Below are 16523 nucleotides of genomic sequence, written 5' to 3' on the forward strand. Positions count from 1 at the left end.
AGCCTCGAAGTGGAGCTGGAGGTGTGGTACGGGCGCTAATGGCCCTAATTTACGGGGCAGTTTGCACCCTTTGCTCGGGTGCCATACCGAGTACCCCGTAATTGGTATGATTAACCTCGGCAGCGGTGACGATGATGTCCATGGGTATGCAGCCGCAGAAACAACACCACCATCCAATGTTGCATCCCAATTATCCTCCTTTCGCCAGCTTCAATCATGGCGACTGAACGCTCCCTTGCGACCCTTCTGCGGTCGCTGCAGACCGCTTCTGACCGCCTAGAGGCCTTTGCGTGAGCTTGATCCCGGACATGCGATCCGCGGCTGTTGAACAACAACTGATGTGGCGCAGATTACTACCGACCTCGACCAGCTTCTTATCGGTCCTGACGAACCCGTTAAATGTGACGCTGCTTTCTTCTCAATTGCTTACAGCTCCTGCAATCTGGGAGCCCCCGGTCGACTTACACACGTGCCGCCGTATACTCGGTGTTTTCAATACGGCCGCCATCACTATCTTGCAGAACGAGACAGCGGATGAGCCGAGAACTCCATATGCAAGCCGACGAGGTCTCGAGCGGGAAGCATGGGTGAAAGCCGTGGTCAACGGAGCGGACGAGAAATCTCCGCGATGGAGGCATCTGCTGTTGCTTGGCGGTGTCTTGCTCGGATTCGAGGGACAAAATAGACAGGGTCTGCCGTCGCATATCCGGAGCAAGGTCGAGTCTGCCCTGGTTAAAGCGACGCTGTTGGTGCTGCAGGAGAACGAGCAGCTAGACGGGATCGCGGGATACTGCATCACCATGGTCCTGAATTATACCTTCGAGCTGCTGTCGGATTGGGAACGGAGCCAGCTGGATTATGACCGCCTGCTGCCGCTGATGCTGCATGCAACGTTCTTCTCTGGCGAAGGGCTAGATTGTGCATATTTTTTAGGCGCAATCGACCGCGATGTTATTCAGGTTCCTGACGAGAAGAAGTTCACATGGTCATCACAGTCGACGACGTACAATCATGTCAAAGCGATATCTTCCAGACCCTTAATTGCCTCACTGGGGCCATTATCGCGGCTGATCGCGCATGCGCTGGAGAATGTTCGCGATCCTAACCTTGTGTCGGATGCGGTCAACTCCATTTCGGACTTTGTCCGCACCTTGTTGATTCAATGGCGCCAGAACAAGTTATCCGAGGTCGACCCATCCGAAGAGACAGAGTTCCTGAATGCGGAGTCGTTGAAGACGACTATCCCGGATCTGTGGCGATTGCTTCGGTCTTGCATGTTCTCGGTAGTCATCATTCTTCGAGCGGTTCTGGGAAGAGTGCTGAACGATCCTGCGCTGGCTGCTAGTAGTGGTAAGTTACCACACTTGCTTTACACTTGCGTTGCTAATACTCTCCCAGTCGCCCCATTCATTGCAATGCAGTCTCTACATATTATTCGGAATCTCTACTTTATCACCTTACGCATCGGCCAGAATGCCTCCTCTCAATATACGTTTGTCAACCTCGTGGCCATAGATATACTCACGCAGTACCCGGGTCTTGCGGAAAACTTCTTGCGGACTATCAAGCCTGCAGAGTTGGGCCAAATCCCAGCGCATCCTCTCGAAAGATGTCTGGACTTGTTCTTTCTCAATACCGCGGAGCATTTCACGTTGACTCTGCCACCGCAATCAAACGAGGAGCTTATCATTTCGGCCGCGTTACCCTATCTAGCTGCTGGCGGGGACAATCACCTGCTGGAGATCTTCGAAGCTGCTCATAGCGCCGTGCTTGCAGTATTTGCTGCTCCACAGAATGCAGACGTCGCAGCCAAACATCTTCCGTTCTACGTAGACAATCTCTTTGCGGTATGTATTATCTACCCGGACATATCTGACCCCATTTCTTGACTTGGTGCTCATAGTTTTGCGCAGGTATTCCCACAAAACCTCTCTGCTCGCCAGTTCCGTCTCGCTTTCAAGTCCGTGGTTCAGATCACGACCCCTCCGTCGCCCCTTGCCAGCACCCAGCCCCTCCTAGCATCTACTCTTCTCGAGCTCGTACACGATCGAGCCTATCACGCGTCATCAACCGTGCTACCACCAACCCCACAACAACAAGCATCAGCAGACCAACAAGAGGGCGCAGCCGATTCTAATTCTAATTCTAATAATTCTCCACCACTCTCCGAACAAGCAGCCCTAACTCTCGCCCTGATCGATTCCCTCGCTTCCCTCCGCGTCGTCGATCTAGAAGAGTGGCTCCCCTTAACCGCGAAGCTGATCAACGCGATCCCGGACCCCGCGATGAGAAGCACCTGCATCGAGCGCTTCTGGGATGCGCTGAGCAGTGGCGAGATGGATGTTGAGCGTGCTAACTTTTGCGTCACGTGGTGGAGCACGAGGGGTGGGCGGGAACTCACACTCTTCGGCGAGCAGCAGCAGCAGCAGCATCCGCGTGAAGAGGCTGTTATGAGTGGAGAACTGGGGCCTGTGGCGCCTCAGAGCAAGCTATGACAGACGAGGCGTGCTTGAAGGAGTTGAAATTGGTCTATGACTGGTATATTCTCAACAATGGTGTAATGGCGTTAAATCGGTCCATGTCTGTCTGTCTTTATTTCCTCGATATCCGGATTGGTTGGTAATTGCTAGAGATGATGGCTTGGCTTTCAGAACAAAACACTTTGTCTACGTAGAGTACTGTACATACATACATAAAGGAATTGAACTGCTGTATATATATATTTAAAATAAATCTAATCTAATCCAATCTAATGTACTGCGTTGTGATAGGTAAATGATATCTCTGGTTACTGTATCTCTGGCATCAAAAACCAGTGGCATTCGAATCAATGGATGCAGACTGCATTGCAGAAGAGCAGAGATGCCTACCTAAATTTCGCTTTTTATTATTATTTTCTTTCTTTCTCCTTCTCTAGGGGGAGGGGGACTCTCATCGTATTTTTATTATTAATTATTAGTATCATTATCAGTTAGTAGTATTAGTAGAGTAGTATTTAACCTGGATCAAAAATCGCCAAGTCACCCCCAGATTATGTTCGCCTCTTTTCCCGGTTCCCTTGTGTTCATATTAAGAGGAGGAGAAAGAAGCAAAAGAAGACAGGGAATAGTAGGAACCATTACCATACATGCGTCCAAGAAAAAAAAGCTGGAGCTAGGAAACGGTTTCTTTCAATCGGTCATGGAATCCCCGGAATTCCCACACGGGTTCGCTTGCGGTATTCCACGTAGTCGTTGCCGAAGAAGTGGATGAGGAATGTCTCTTCTCCTGTCGATGGTATAACTTTAGAAAAGACCCAAAAAAAGGAGGGAGATCGGAAAAGAGGGGACGACTACTTACGCTTTATTCTCGAAGCAAAGAATCTCCACAGGACAACTGCATACGCGCAGAAACAGATCACATTCTGCAGCACCAGCTGCGTTCCCAAACCCCACCAGAAGAAGCCAAAGTAGCTTGGATGGCGCAGCACGCTGTAGATGCCCCCCGTAACGAGGGTATGGCCCTGCTTTCGCTCGACCTGCACCGTGTGGTTGAAGTTACTCCCTGCCTGCGCCATCGCGAGCGTGCGGACGGTCTGGCCGACGAGCATCAGCACCAGCCCGAGGACGAGCGGCAGGTTCGTGTCCGTGATCGCGGCCGTCCATCGCGCGTACCCCGCCGGGAAGAGGAGGTGCGACAGCAGACACTCAGCCACGGCCGAGCCATGCGCGACGTTGTACGCCCACCCGTTCGACGTAAGCAGGAAGGCCGACACAGACGCCTGCCGCGTGTTGTATCGCGCCGTGATGAAGTATTCGAGGAAGTGGAAGAGGCACAGGGAGGCAATGAAGAAGGGTACGCGCCAGAGCGGGATTGACAGCACGACCAGGACGAGAGTGAGCGTGGCGCAGATCCCCAGCACGACGCCGAGCAGGAACGCGCGGAGAGAGATCCCTGAGAGCGATTTCTTGCCCCCGGGGTAGTTGGAGGGGTCGAGGCTGGGAGAGTCTCTCATTGTCGTTGTGCCGTTGGTATTAGCGGTAGTAGTAGGAGTGGTGATAGTAGTGGTAGTGGCGGGTCGAGCGAATGGTGGTCGCCAGTCTGGATCCGAGGAGAGTTGTTGTTGCGGTTCGCGTCCACGTCGAAAAGACTCTGATCCGTGCGATTCGTCAAAAGATAAATCTGTCGCTGTGGACATGTTGGTTTTGAGAAGGACGGACGATAGACAATTGGAGGGCTGATCGTGATCGTCGGGTCGAAATTTCACGAGCGCTTGAACAAACGCACAGGAAGAAAGGTTACACAGAGAAAAAATAATTCTTAAAAACACTTTGAAGATATTGTATGAAAGAAAGTCGCATTATGTCCCCTGACACTGCTCTTTCCCCCTCAGCATTGTGGGTTGGATTTGAACAATGTGGTGTCAGTAGTGAGGTCTGTTAGATTGGGGTTGTCTGTCTGCTGTGACGTGCTTAGGCTTAGCTGTTGATCTATCGATAATGGGGACCCCAGACGGCTATCACTGGACCGTGGCCCACTCTTCCCATATCGGAATTGTTGAACTGTGCAGTGTAACAGTGGATCTGCTTTATTTTACTTAGGTACTTGACACAGGGCTGATCGATAAATTAGCCCTCTAAATTGGCGCCAGAGTCTGAGTTTCTAGAGCGATTCGCCAGTTGTTGGCTGCAGCTATATCAACAACCATTTTCATACTGCTGGTCTTCTTCTATAGAAATCTGCAGCTATCTGTATCCACTCACTGATCGACATCCGATACACACTACCAGTCTACCACAATGTCAGAGCCGACAGAGAAGGAGAAGATGCTCCGGGGAGAGCTGTTTCATGCCTTTACACCTGAGCTGGTGGCCGCGCGGGCCCGATGCAAGCACGCCTGTAACCGGTTCAACAATGCTGGCGAGGTGTCCCGTCGGCGCCTTGTCGAGCTTTGGCGAGAGTGAGTGCTCAATTGCGAACGTGGTCAGGAATTCTGTTTGATGCTCTTTGCATTCATCTCCCTCTTCCCGTGTCCCGTACATACATAGATAGATTACCGCTCAATTCATCTGACGGATGATTGATCGGCCTGACAGCATCATCCAGGACCCCACGCCGCTTCCCCCACCTCTAGAAGACCCAGCAGCCGACGAGGCTCTGTTCCGGCGTGAGCCCTGGATCGAAGCGCCCATCCACATCGACTACGGCTTCAATGTGCGGCTGGGCGAGGGTGTCTTCATCAACTTCAACTGTGTCATCGTGGACACGTGCCTCGTTACCATCGGCGCGCGCACCCTCCTCGGCCCCAACGTCAGTCTCTACAGCGGCACGCATCCGCTCGATCCTGCCCTGCGCAACGGCACCGAGGGACCTGAGCTGGGCAAGGAGATCCATATCGGAGAGGACTGCTGGATTGGCGGTAATGTCATCGTCTTGCCTGGTGTGACGATCGGCAAGGGCGCGACTATCGGCGCGGGCAGTGTGGTGACCAAGGTACGTCGCCAAGAACCGGTCCATTGCCATGCAGATTGACACATTATTGATTCAATAACAATTCTCCTTAGGACGTCCCGGCATTTCATGTTGCTGCAGGGAATCCGGCCCGTATCATCCGGAAGATTGAGACCGCAATGGCGGAACAATCATGAGCCTACGAATTGCGATTATGAGAATACGACGATTATGATGTTTTTGCTAAGCCTTGATGATGTCTTCAGAGCTAGTCACACGATCCAGGTGTTTTCTTTGCTTTCTTCATCCCAGCAATGCCGATTCTTCCTTCATCAGACTGCGGGGTCTCCAGATGTGGGAACTGTTGGATGTGCAGTGCTTATCCCTGAGCGCAGGTAGAGAATAGACAATGAGATTGATTCGAGCAGAGATTGAGGAACAATAAGGGTCCTATACGGAGAGATCGTGCCCATCAGAGGAGCACATTCACTTGCCGCTGCTATTCACTCTCCCTTCAGGAAAGAAGCGAACGAATGCTGGTCCAGTTTTCTATAGAGACCTTTGAATAAAGCTTTAAGCGTGGCAAGGCAATCTGGCAGCACCAGTGCAAGGATGATGATGACGATTCTCGAGTCCGGATTGTAAAATTCTCCAAGTCTGCCTAAGGTAGATTCCGCATAGGTTCCTTCTCTCCGCAGACATCATCCATGGATGGATACGGAGATGGCAGCCATTTTTGCAGTACCAGTATTCAAATTGCATATCACAATAGAAAAGAGAATAAGATTATCAGTGAATTTATTATAGACATCGCAATACAACTTCGTGGAAAAGAGATCTGCCCCACGGTCTTTGTCAGCATGACAAACGTGAGCCCACCAACTATGCTCTGAATGGACTGTATTCACCTCGAACATTCACTTCTCCCTGTCAGAACAGTATTGTAATTAATCGACTAATTCACTGCTGAGACGGCTGCCTGCCGAAAAAGGGTGGCTGGCAGCAATCAGCAGCATTGGGTTATTTTTCCTGACATTTCCTCAATGATTCTTCTTATTATTTGTCTGGCAGGGCTGAACTGAAAGTAAAATAAAACAGAAGTGAATTAAGCTAAGTAACGAGCTAACTAAGCTAGGCTTCAACGGCTCCCGCATCTCCGCCAATTCGGTCTCGCCTCGGCCTTAGAATTGATAACGATCCTCCAAACATAGCTCCATACATCACCACGGTCCTTTTGCTTTTTCTCTCGCGTCCTTTTTTTTTTTCTTTTTCTTTTGCTTTTTCTTTTCTTTCTGAGAATAGATTTTTCTTCAAGGTGTTTTCCTGGACGAAAAGCCTTCACGCACGTTCTTCGCTTCTTCAATTCCCTCCCCTCCGCGTTCCTGTATCTTTCTTTTTCGACTTCCCGACCAAGCTGGACATCACAGCCTTTCGGACTCCCGCACATTATTACACAGCTCCGCGGCTAACTTGACAAACCCTTCTGAAGGCAGCAGCAAGCCTGCTGGCCACCAGCGATCCTTTTTTTTTTCAGCCTCACAGCTTCTCCGCCCGTTCCTCTGCCCAGGGCCAGATCTCTCCGTTCCCGTTCTTCCTCTTTCTCTTTTGGCGGGGCTAGGAAAATGTCATGGCAGGTACCCCGCTAGACAGCTCCAGCACCAGCACCCCGCCTGGTGCTGTATCACCAGACGGACCTCCGCGATCCTACGACGAGCCCATGGAAGACATCGATCCCCAGGCCACTCGAAAACGTCCTCGTCTCGACAGCGGCAGCGCCTCCCGCGGGGCCATGTCGACTGAAGAGTCGCCCGCCCGTGACTCCGCGTCGCCAACCGCTTACAACCTCGAAGAAGCTGCAGAAGCTCCGGCCTCGCGTCATCCGGCTAGCAGAGTCACGATCAACATGAAATCTCCAACACGCCCGGTGAGAACAATGGATGGAGCGATGGATGATCCCGAAGAACCACCGTCCCAGGAGGATGGGGTCAAGTCCAACATTACTCCGCCCGATGTCGACCATCCGGAAAATAATACCGCGATGACGGGAGCCCAGTCGTCCGCCGCTATCTCTATCTCCTCATCCCCCGTGCGAAGTCCAGAGATTGAGGTCGCAGAGGTGGAGGATATGGACCAAGATCCCAATACGTCCAATTGGAGACCCTTGGGAGAGGCCCTCCGGGACCAAAATGCGGCCGAAGTGATACAGCTACACGAACAGATGCCATTGACGGACTCGTTTCCCAAGCTTCGGGGGAATCTCGACCTGAGGGAATCTGTAGAAGAGATTGTCAACATGATCGAGAAAGGTATGGACTTTTTCCTTTGTTTGTTTGCTTTGTAAAGATCCCCAGCTGATCGGAGGATTAAAATACCAGGACACCCCCATGATGTGACGGTTTTTGTCGCCGTGAAGAGCTGGTTCGATACCTGTGCGAATAATCTAGCTCAGATCAGCTATGAAACCTTTGTCGATGACCGGGAGTTTTGGGAGGAGTTGCCGACTATTGTCGAGGGACTATTGCGCAGAGTGTGAGCAGATTCCTAGAACCGTGAAGTATGACAAGGAAATTTTCTACGGGATACTGACTCCAGAGCAGAGTCAATCTTCAGCCCAATGAGGGAAATGGCACATGGTGTTGTTTGGAAGAGTTCTTCCTCGATTTCGCTCGGCTCGCCCTTCACCTGCTCCGGCTGGACACCCTTGCCCTAGCCCAAGTCGCCGAAGAGACAGATGCCCAGATGCCTGAAATGATCTCGCGAACTTATCTACCATCTCTCGGATGGATTTTGCAGATATCGAACATACCATTCTTTCGCACCATGGAGAGGTTGAATCACATCGAACTCGCCAATCTCGTCGCGCGGATCAACGATCAGATCGCCTACTCCCCCTTCGATGCGCTGCAGCGTGTCTCGGACTTTGTCTCGTGTGCCTTCTCCCTCCTTCAACGGTGGCCTCATCTGGCACCGATCCTTGTTTCAGCTCTGAATGTCATCCACAATCTGGTGGAATCGGGTCACGAGCGCAGAAATCACGGCGCGGAAGATGATCTCATCGATTCTCCCGTCCTCGTCCGGACTATCAAGAATAGCTACATTCTCTTTAGGGCGGTGGATGAGAAATATCAGATGCATATCTCCAAGAAGTCGCCGTGGGTTACGGCCGATATCAGCGAGTCCCTCCTCCGCTATATTGGTTCCGCATATCAGGCGTTCGGTGGCTTAGACCCCAGTTTTGTTCTCCGTCTCGCCCGCGATCTGTCCGTTGAACTACCCGAAGACGCAAAGTCTGATGAATATCTCCCAATTATTCACTTCAGTTGGAGGTTTAGCCTTTTGAAGCGACACATCATGGAAGGTCGCATGGAGTTGAGGGTCTTTGGGATGGAGACCATGCAGTCGGATCTCGTCAGCGTTTGGAGGCAGCACATTCAAGGGAACCCCGACGGCATCGAGAATTCGATCATTCAGTATCTCGTCAAGTTTCTGCGAGACAACCGGATAGTCGAGTACATTGTTGGCGTCGATTCACACCCTCAGCTGATCAGCCGCAGTGGCAATATCGTTGGTTTCTTGGTTGTAACATCGACCTACATCGATGCTGATACAGACACGATCTGGAAAGCCGTGACGGAGAGTCAAGACCAAAGAACCGTTGGGGAAGTCCTCGCGATGCTGACCCGCACGTTCATAATGCATCCAGCTTCCTCGAACGCCCTCCTTTATCTCTGTTCCAAGCTTCTCGAGCTTCCATTGAATCGTTTCGACTCCCGGATGATTGAGTTTTGTGAGCAACTCCTTCTTAACGTGCGTGAAAAGCACGGCGAGAGGAGTCGGCACGAGCCTTTGGATATCCTGCATGTGGACTCCATCCCTCTGCGGCTCTGTGTGCGCTTGATTCGCGAGTCCACGGCGTGTCATGAATTCTCCGTTGAGCATAAGACTTCATTACAAAAATTTGCAAGCGTGCAACTGAGTCAATTTCTAAGCCTGGGAATGAGCGAGGCCGACAAGTTAGACGTCTACGAACGTTGCATACAGGATATCGCGGAGATGAATCAGTTTGCTTCCGGAAGTATCCAAGCGTTGAACGCTCTACTTCCGGCCTATGACTCGCACGAGATTCGAAAACTGACCTCGGACTTTGATTTGACTCGACTGGGGATCATGGAGTTCTGTCATTTCTGGGAGACCGAGCAGTCGGATTTCACCGATTCCTTTTCGAAGAATGCGCTTCTGTCCCGTATCCAGTTGCTAAATCGCATCATCGACAAGGTGCCCGAAACCATCACTCCCGATCTGAGCGATACGCTGTGGACTAGGGTCTTCATGACTGGAAATGTGGATCAGGCACGAGCTCCCTTATGGGACATGTTGTGCAGGGTAACGGGCCATTGCGGCACGCCGAATCCGTTTATCGAGCGTTGTCTCCACGAATACTTGCCTGATCTTCCACCAGAAAAGTACTCGCCGGAGATTCTTGCTTTCGCCGAACAGGCCGTTGCGTATGAAATTCGTTTCAATCCTCCCCCGGTCCCCGGTGAAAATGAAATCATTTCATTGCCTGGAATGGACAGAATCTGGCATCTCATTCTGACCGCCCCTCCCGGCACCATCGAGAGCAAGGCTACCAGTTTTGCCATTGAGGTGTATCTGGATCACACGTTGATACGCAGAGCACCACCATCGACGGCGGAGGCTACGCACATCTCTCTGGTTGACCGTTGTGTGGAGCAGATTAGATCGGCGGCTGGAAAACTGAAGGCCTTCAAGGACGGTTCGACGAGTGGTGAGGATGAATCCATGGTCGCTGGTGCCGATGAACATGAGATTCGCGCAGAAGAACTGAGGTTCAGCCGGTCTTTGCTATTTCTTCAGCAGCTCCTTCAGGGTATCAGGACTCGTCCTCAGTACAGTCCTCCTCAAGGCCAGCCTCCAGATCTGCCCGAACGAATAGGGAAGGGCGATCCGATTGAGATCCCGTATCAGTGTTTCAATGGTGGGTCCCAATCAAAGGTCCGCACCCTGCAGATTGGTGACCTCTGCACTGCCTCTGAGCTGGTTGATCGGCTTGTTCGTCTTACTGGTTTCACCAAATTCAGTACGATTTATGGGGGACAGAAGATCAACCTGCTGGAGAACCCGGATGCGACATTGCGGGAACTTAGGTTTCGAGCTGGTCTACTCATCATTCGGAAAATCAACGATGGCCCTGAAGTTTCCCTTACGGGCAGACGCCAATCGCTCACTCTGGTTGACTCCGAGGTACTCAAGCATTTCGATGATCTTTATGATCTGCTGAGTTTGGAAGATAGATTCGCTAAAGAGGTTTGTCTCCTACCTAACTTACTCGGGCGCGGGTGCTCACACCTTTCAGATCTATGACTTCCTCAGCGTGTTTCCGCCGCAAGAACGGGTGCTCGAGTTGGTGAGATCGGAGAGCAATACGGAACAAGAAATGTTCCCGATGGAGAAGCCTTACCAGTTGCTGTACTCCGTTAAAGCCCTCTCTACGTGTCTGAGAGAAGCATCTCTTGAGGTAGGCTCACCGGAAGACTCGTTTAAAATAATTGCCTTGCTAACTTTCCCGAAGACGGAGCCGAATCAGGCTTTCATATCTCATAGCATTCAGACTCTGGTTGCTGCTTTGACTCGGCCACAAATGGCGGAGTCTCTAACGGAGAACCCGATGAAACTCGTTTTCGCTTGTCATCTCATTGAATGTCTCCTATCGGCCCTCTCAGGTATGTTGAACCACGCCGTATTGAAGGGAAGAGGCTTAAAACTGATCAGTTATAGTGAGAGCTGGCGAGGCCCTTGCTGCGCTGCCGAACCCAGACTTACTGATCCGGCAGTTACTGAACTTTATCGAGTCGGCCCGCGACCTGACGACTTCCGAGCTTTCTGAAGCCAGTATCCAGAAATTAATCTGCCAGTCTTTTGCTGTATTGATCGAGGGATCCGTTCATGATAGTGGCTTCTGGGCTGTTATCAAGCAGCACGCGCAGTTTGATCGACTCATCTTCACACTGCTCTTGCAGGAAAAACGGCAATCTATCCGCAAGGAGATTGCAGATAACATCGCTGTTGTTTGTGGTCCCTCCAAGTCGCGGAAGAAGTCCACCAGACCCGGACGTGGTGACGCCGATGGATTGAAACAACCGGAAAATCCTACGACTGTCGACATTCTCGGAACGCTCTGGGAGGCCTTCGTGCACAATTTTTCACATACTGTTGAATATGCGGAGCAGTCTCAGGAGTTCTTCGGAGTCGCTCTGGCCGTCTTTCGATCCGTCGCGGAGAGATCACCACGTGATGTTATCTTTGCAGAATATCTCACTCAGTGGAGCAAAATCATGCTTAGTCATAAGACAGAGGAGGTATGTTCTATTATTAATAACTCTTTTGCGACTGTCTATACTGACAACAACACAGTTTGTTGGGCGAGAACCAGAAGATCATGTGATTCTAGGATTCTCACGCCTCTTGAGATTGTGTCTTGAGATAGCGGACCAGACCGATACTCGTATCAACGCAACGTAAGCAACTAATCGTTCGCACTTTTTTTTTTTGAGTCCAGTTCGATTGACTTCGCGTTACAGGGAGCTTATCGAAAGCCTCTTCAACAATTACTTATTCCCGGACTTATCCGTACCCTCAGATACCGAGGTGATCACTCCGCGAGTGCCGGTGATGCACGAGGAGACACGGGAGGAACTGTACAATATTCTTGTTTTGCTTTGTAAGCATGTCGAAAACTATGCAAAGGTCATTGATCTTGTATCAGACCTTATCCCGCAAGGTATGGTTCCAACAGCGATTACCTCTGTTGACTGAAGTAGCTGGACTAAACTGACATGTCTTACAGACTATACATATTCCCCCAACTGGACTTTTGAGAGGTCTAAGACAATTCGGTCCCCTGAAGGCTACGCAGGACTTAAGAATCTGTCCAATACTTGTTACTTGAATTCTCTTTTCTCGCAGCTGTTCATGAATGTTGGGTTTCGAGAGTTTATGCTGCAGCTCCCACTGTCCGACCCGGAATGCTCGCAGAAGCTACTGGCGGAGACGAAAAAGATCTTTGGAAACATGCAGGAGACGTGGTCCAAGTTTGTGGATCCACAAGGTGCAGTTGACTCGATACGGACATACGACAACGAGCCTATTGACGTGACCATCCAAATGGACGTCGACGAGTTCTACAATCTCCTCTTTGACCGGTGGGAGGCGCAAATCGTGGATCCAGAAGACAAGAAGCGCTTCCGCTCGTTTTATGGTGGCCAGTTGGTTCAACAGATCAAGTCGAAGGAATGTTCTCACATTTCGGAACGACTGGAGCCATTTTCGGCCATTCAATGTGACATCAAAGGCAAAGCCAGTCTGGAAGACAGTCTTCAAGCTTACGTAGAGGGGGAGATTATGCAAGGAGGTAAGGTCATCACCTGAATAGAATTATGTATCTTCTGCTGACCTGTTGTTCAAGATAACAAGTATTCCTGCACACCATGTGGCCGCCACGTCGATGCGGTGAAGCGGTAAGTGAATGAGGTTTTAACAAAATGGTCGAGAAGTCATCAACTAAACTATACTAGGGCTTGTTTGAAAGAGCTTCCGGATAATCTCATCTTCCATCTGAAGCGTTTTGATTTCGACATGGTCACCATGATGCGGAGCAAGATCAACGACGAGTTTCAATTCCCGGAGCGTATTGATATGACTCCATACAAAGTGGAATACTTGTCGAATCCGAACAGTAACGTGGAGCCCGATATCTTCGAATTGGTGGGTGTGCTCGTACACAGCGGCACCGCTGAGTCTGGCCACTACTATTCTTACATCCGTGAGCGACCGGTGGCTGGATCAAAAAGATCGTGGGTCGAATTCAACGACGCGGATGTCAGCGCATTCGATCCATCCAAGATCGCGGAGCAGTGCTTCGGAGGCTTGAACGATCCTATTCACGGATCGTCTATGGGTCAGGCCCGCTTTGGAAAGGTGTGGAATGCATACATGCTCTTTTACCAACGGGTTTCGAGTATGGAGGCTGCCAAAGAGATCTACAAACCCAGCGAGAAGGACATTCCTGTCCGTGTCCCGTTGCCGGTTCGCCTTGGAAATCACATTGCGATGGACAATGAACTTTTTATACGCACGTACTGTCTCTTGGATCCGTACCATGCTTCCTTTGTTCGATATCTGCTATCCCTTTCTCGAGATTTTGTGTTGTCGGGGGCTTCAGGTGCTTCCAAGTTGGAAAAAACAGCTATCTTCATTGCCTTGGATACCTTGGATCAGCTCGTTTCCAGGACGAGGGAACTATCGGAGCTTGATAAGCTTGTTGCTGAACTCGCTCGAACGATAGCGGACACGCCAAAGGGCGCTCACAAGGTCATTCAGTGGATAGCTGAACGTCCGACAGGGATGCGCAACCTGATTTTGAAGACTCCGCACGCCGCAGTTCGGAGTAACTCGTCGAGAATCTTTATTAGGGCTCTGGCACGGCTGCAAGAACTTCAAGAAGACCCGAATCTGAGCGACATCGAGCGAGAGAAATGGCGGACACGATACTCCGATGCTTTCCGGACTGTGGTGGCCGCGCTCGAAGATCTGTGGCCTGTACTTCACACGGCCAGTCGGTCGTGGGATGATTATTTTGAATTCCTGTGTATGCTGGCGACTTTCCGAGTTTCCCAAGTTGGTATCTTACTGGATCACGGATTCCTGCTCAAATGCCTGGAAATCGTCTGGCTTGACCGGGAGGACACCAAGAAGTTGAAAAGGCATTACGCTGCATACTACCGACTTATCGAGAGAGGCCGCAGATTTTCTCACCGGAAGCTTCTCGATTTCCTCGTCAATCTGATGAGATTTATTGACCTCACCCTGCCGCCAACTGCGGATGGTGAGCCTCGGATTATCCAGGGAGACCGATATTCTCTGACGGAGTCAGAGAATTCTCTCATTCGAACGCTTGGCCGAGGCAAGGAACTTCTCGTGCTGAAGAAGATTCTCCAGCAGCACAGTAATCCACCAGCCTGCAGAGCCCTTACGGGCCTGTTCCTTGACTCCGAGCCGGAAGCTGGACTGCTGGATCCCATCTGCAAGGTGCTGGAAGACGGACTCAGAGTTGCGCCAGCGGCGCTTTGCGCTCCATTCCTCGAGGCAACCTTGATCTTTTGCAGACGGAGTCCCGACGAAGATCAAATTGTTGGCTTGATCGATTATGTCGCGAAGGGAGTGGAGTCCATCAACAATAGTGGCGGGAAGGAGCATCTTGCCTTCTTTTCGAATCTGCTGTCAATTCGCAACGAGCGGATTGGCAAGGATGAGACCTGGTTCTCGACGCATGTCGTGGAACGGATTCCCGATTGGGCTCCAACATTGCTCATTTATGTGGACAAGACGGTGCGAAGCCTGACGTTTGACTTCTTGCGCCAGATACTCTTCAACAAGGAGCATGAAGAGATGAGCGACGAGTGTCGGTTATTCTATACCAAAGTCGCCAAAGACCTCACGCAGGCTTCTGTGGAGCGATTGAGGAAGACGTATCTGGTGACTCCGGGCCAGAATATCGAAGCCAAAGTTGTCGAGACCATCAACCTTGTCATCAACCACTGTTTGGAGATGTACTATGATGAGGGTGATGAAGAGGATGCGGAGTTTATGCAGCAAGCGGCAGGTCAGTAGACGGTCTTTTATTCGTGATTTTTTTTTCATTGAGCTAGATCTGACTTCTGCACAGCCGTGAGCAGCGCCATCGAGGAACTGTCCGTGGAATTGCCCGAGGAATTGGCTTCTGGTAAGTCCTCCTTTTTCATATGTCAATACCTCTCTCTCTAACCCCTGGTTTTCCAGAGTCTGATTTTCCTTCTCCAGAAGACTGGGAGGATAACTCGATGATGGCGAGTGATTCGGAACTTGGATTGGCTGGAACGCCATAAACCCTTGAACTGTCTCATGAAAGAAAAAATAAAGGAAAGTGACCTTGATCATCCGGGATACCAGCAAGGACTTCACGACTGAGAGAGCCTGGCGTGGCATGGCATTTAATTGATTGCTCCTCTTCAATTGCATCGCATCGAATTGGCGTTCCGTTTGTAGCTGCACGGCGTTGAGTTGAGTTTGAGATCTTTCATACATTGATTGATTGCCAGACATATTCTATTTGTCCTGTCCTCGTGTGCAGCGTTCTATTCTAGTTTTGTTTTGTTTTGTTTTGTTTGGCAAAGGAAAGGGCTGGCGTTTGCAGATATCTTGTTTGTTTCTTTCTTCGAGAGAATCCATAGGGGGGCAACCAACCAACCAAACCTAGCAAACAAACAATACAGTACATGTGTACTCCTACTCACTTCACTCTGCAAAGTTCAAAGAATCTCTGATCTCTTTCTTCAATCAGGCAGGAATTGGGCATCGTCTAGTCGTCTACTACTTTCTTTCTCTTCCTGCTGCTTACTCTTTCTGCATGATGATGATGATGATGATGATGATGATGGAATGGAAATACATAATAGACGTCAGACGTCAATCAATCAATGAAGAGATTTTCTTTTATTTGCTTTTCCTCTCTCCCCCCCTTTTTTCTCTCTTCTTTCTTTATCAATCTAGCACGTTGACATGATCGATTAAAACGATTAAGTAGGATAGGATAGGATAGGAGCATGAATAACCTTCCTTGATTGAAGGGCTTGTACAGTACATACATACGAAACAGATGAAAAAAAAAATGGGTGAAAACTGCAATGCGGGAGTTAATTGCAAGCAATTGAATCTAAGTAATTAATTTAAGTCAGTCAAGGAAGTAAGTAAGTAGAGATACGAATATACAAAGACAAAGATCAGATGCCATAAAAGAGTAGAATAGAATACATTTCTCGCTCATATTACCCTGACGGTCTGTCATACATATTGACTGACTGATTTGATTGACTGGTTGACTGACTGGTTGACTGATCGATCGATCGATTGATCGATGGTACGCAGGATGAAAAACGTCAACATTTATTTAGTTATTATAATAAATAAATAAATAAATAAATAAATAAATAAATAAATAAATAAATAAATAAATAAATAAATAAATAAATAAATAA

At 49.9% G+C, this 16523-nt stretch overlaps 4 protein-coding genes across 4 annotated transcripts; 3 read left to right on the forward strand and 1 right to left on the reverse strand.

Moving 5' to 3' along the window:
* Positions 1-216: 216 nt before the first annotated feature.
* On the forward strand, positions 217-2495 carry VTN77DRAFT_2561 (uncharacterized protein; the record flags this gene model as incomplete). Its single annotated transcript, XM_069418414.1, has 4 exons — positions 217-290; positions 350-1350; positions 1399-1847; positions 1914-2495. 4 exons carry the CDS (start codon positions 217-219, stop codon positions 2493-2495), a joined length of 2106 nt encoding a protein of 701 aa, XP_069279187.1.
* A 683-nt stretch (positions 2496-3178) lies between these two features.
* Positions 3179-4177, reverse strand: VTN77DRAFT_2562 (uncharacterized protein; the record flags this gene model as incomplete). The annotated part of the gene is made up of 2 exons (XM_069418415.1): positions 3179-3267; positions 3340-4177. 2 exons carry the CDS (start codon positions 4175-4177, stop codon positions 3179-3181), a joined length of 927 nt encoding a protein of 308 aa, XP_069279188.1.
* Positions 4178-4778: 601 nt separating this feature from the next.
* Positions 4779-5627, forward strand: VTN77DRAFT_2563 (uncharacterized protein; the record flags this gene model as incomplete). The annotated part of the gene is made up of 3 exons (XM_069418416.1): positions 4779-4939; positions 5076-5472; positions 5544-5627. 3 exons carry the CDS (start codon positions 4779-4781, stop codon positions 5625-5627), a joined length of 642 nt encoding a protein of 213 aa, XP_069279189.1.
* Positions 5628-7057: 1430 nt separating this feature from the next.
* VTN77DRAFT_2564 (uncharacterized protein) lies at positions 7058-15374 on the forward strand (the record flags this gene model as incomplete). Its single annotated transcript, XM_069418417.1, has 13 exons — positions 7058-7736; positions 7806-7959; positions 8028-10758; positions 10808-10969; positions 11024-11174; positions 11230-11810; positions 11866-11969; positions 12033-12232; positions 12299-12862; positions 12917-12968; positions 13026-15112; positions 15176-15232; positions 15289-15374. The coding sequence occupies 13 exons, from the start codon at positions 7058-7060 to the stop codon at positions 15372-15374; spliced, it is 7608 nt and encodes a 2535-aa protein (XP_069279190.1).
* Between the last annotated feature and the right edge of the window lie 1149 nt (positions 15375-16523).

The sequence above is a fragment of the Rasamsonia byssochlamydoides genome (assembly GCF_041956645.1).
Source record: "Rasamsonia byssochlamydoides strain NRRL 3658 unplaced genomic scaffold VTN77scaffold_19, whole genome shotgun sequence".
Lineage (NCBI taxonomy): Eukaryota > Fungi > Ascomycota > Eurotiomycetes > Eurotiales > Trichocomaceae > Rasamsonia > Rasamsonia byssochlamydoides.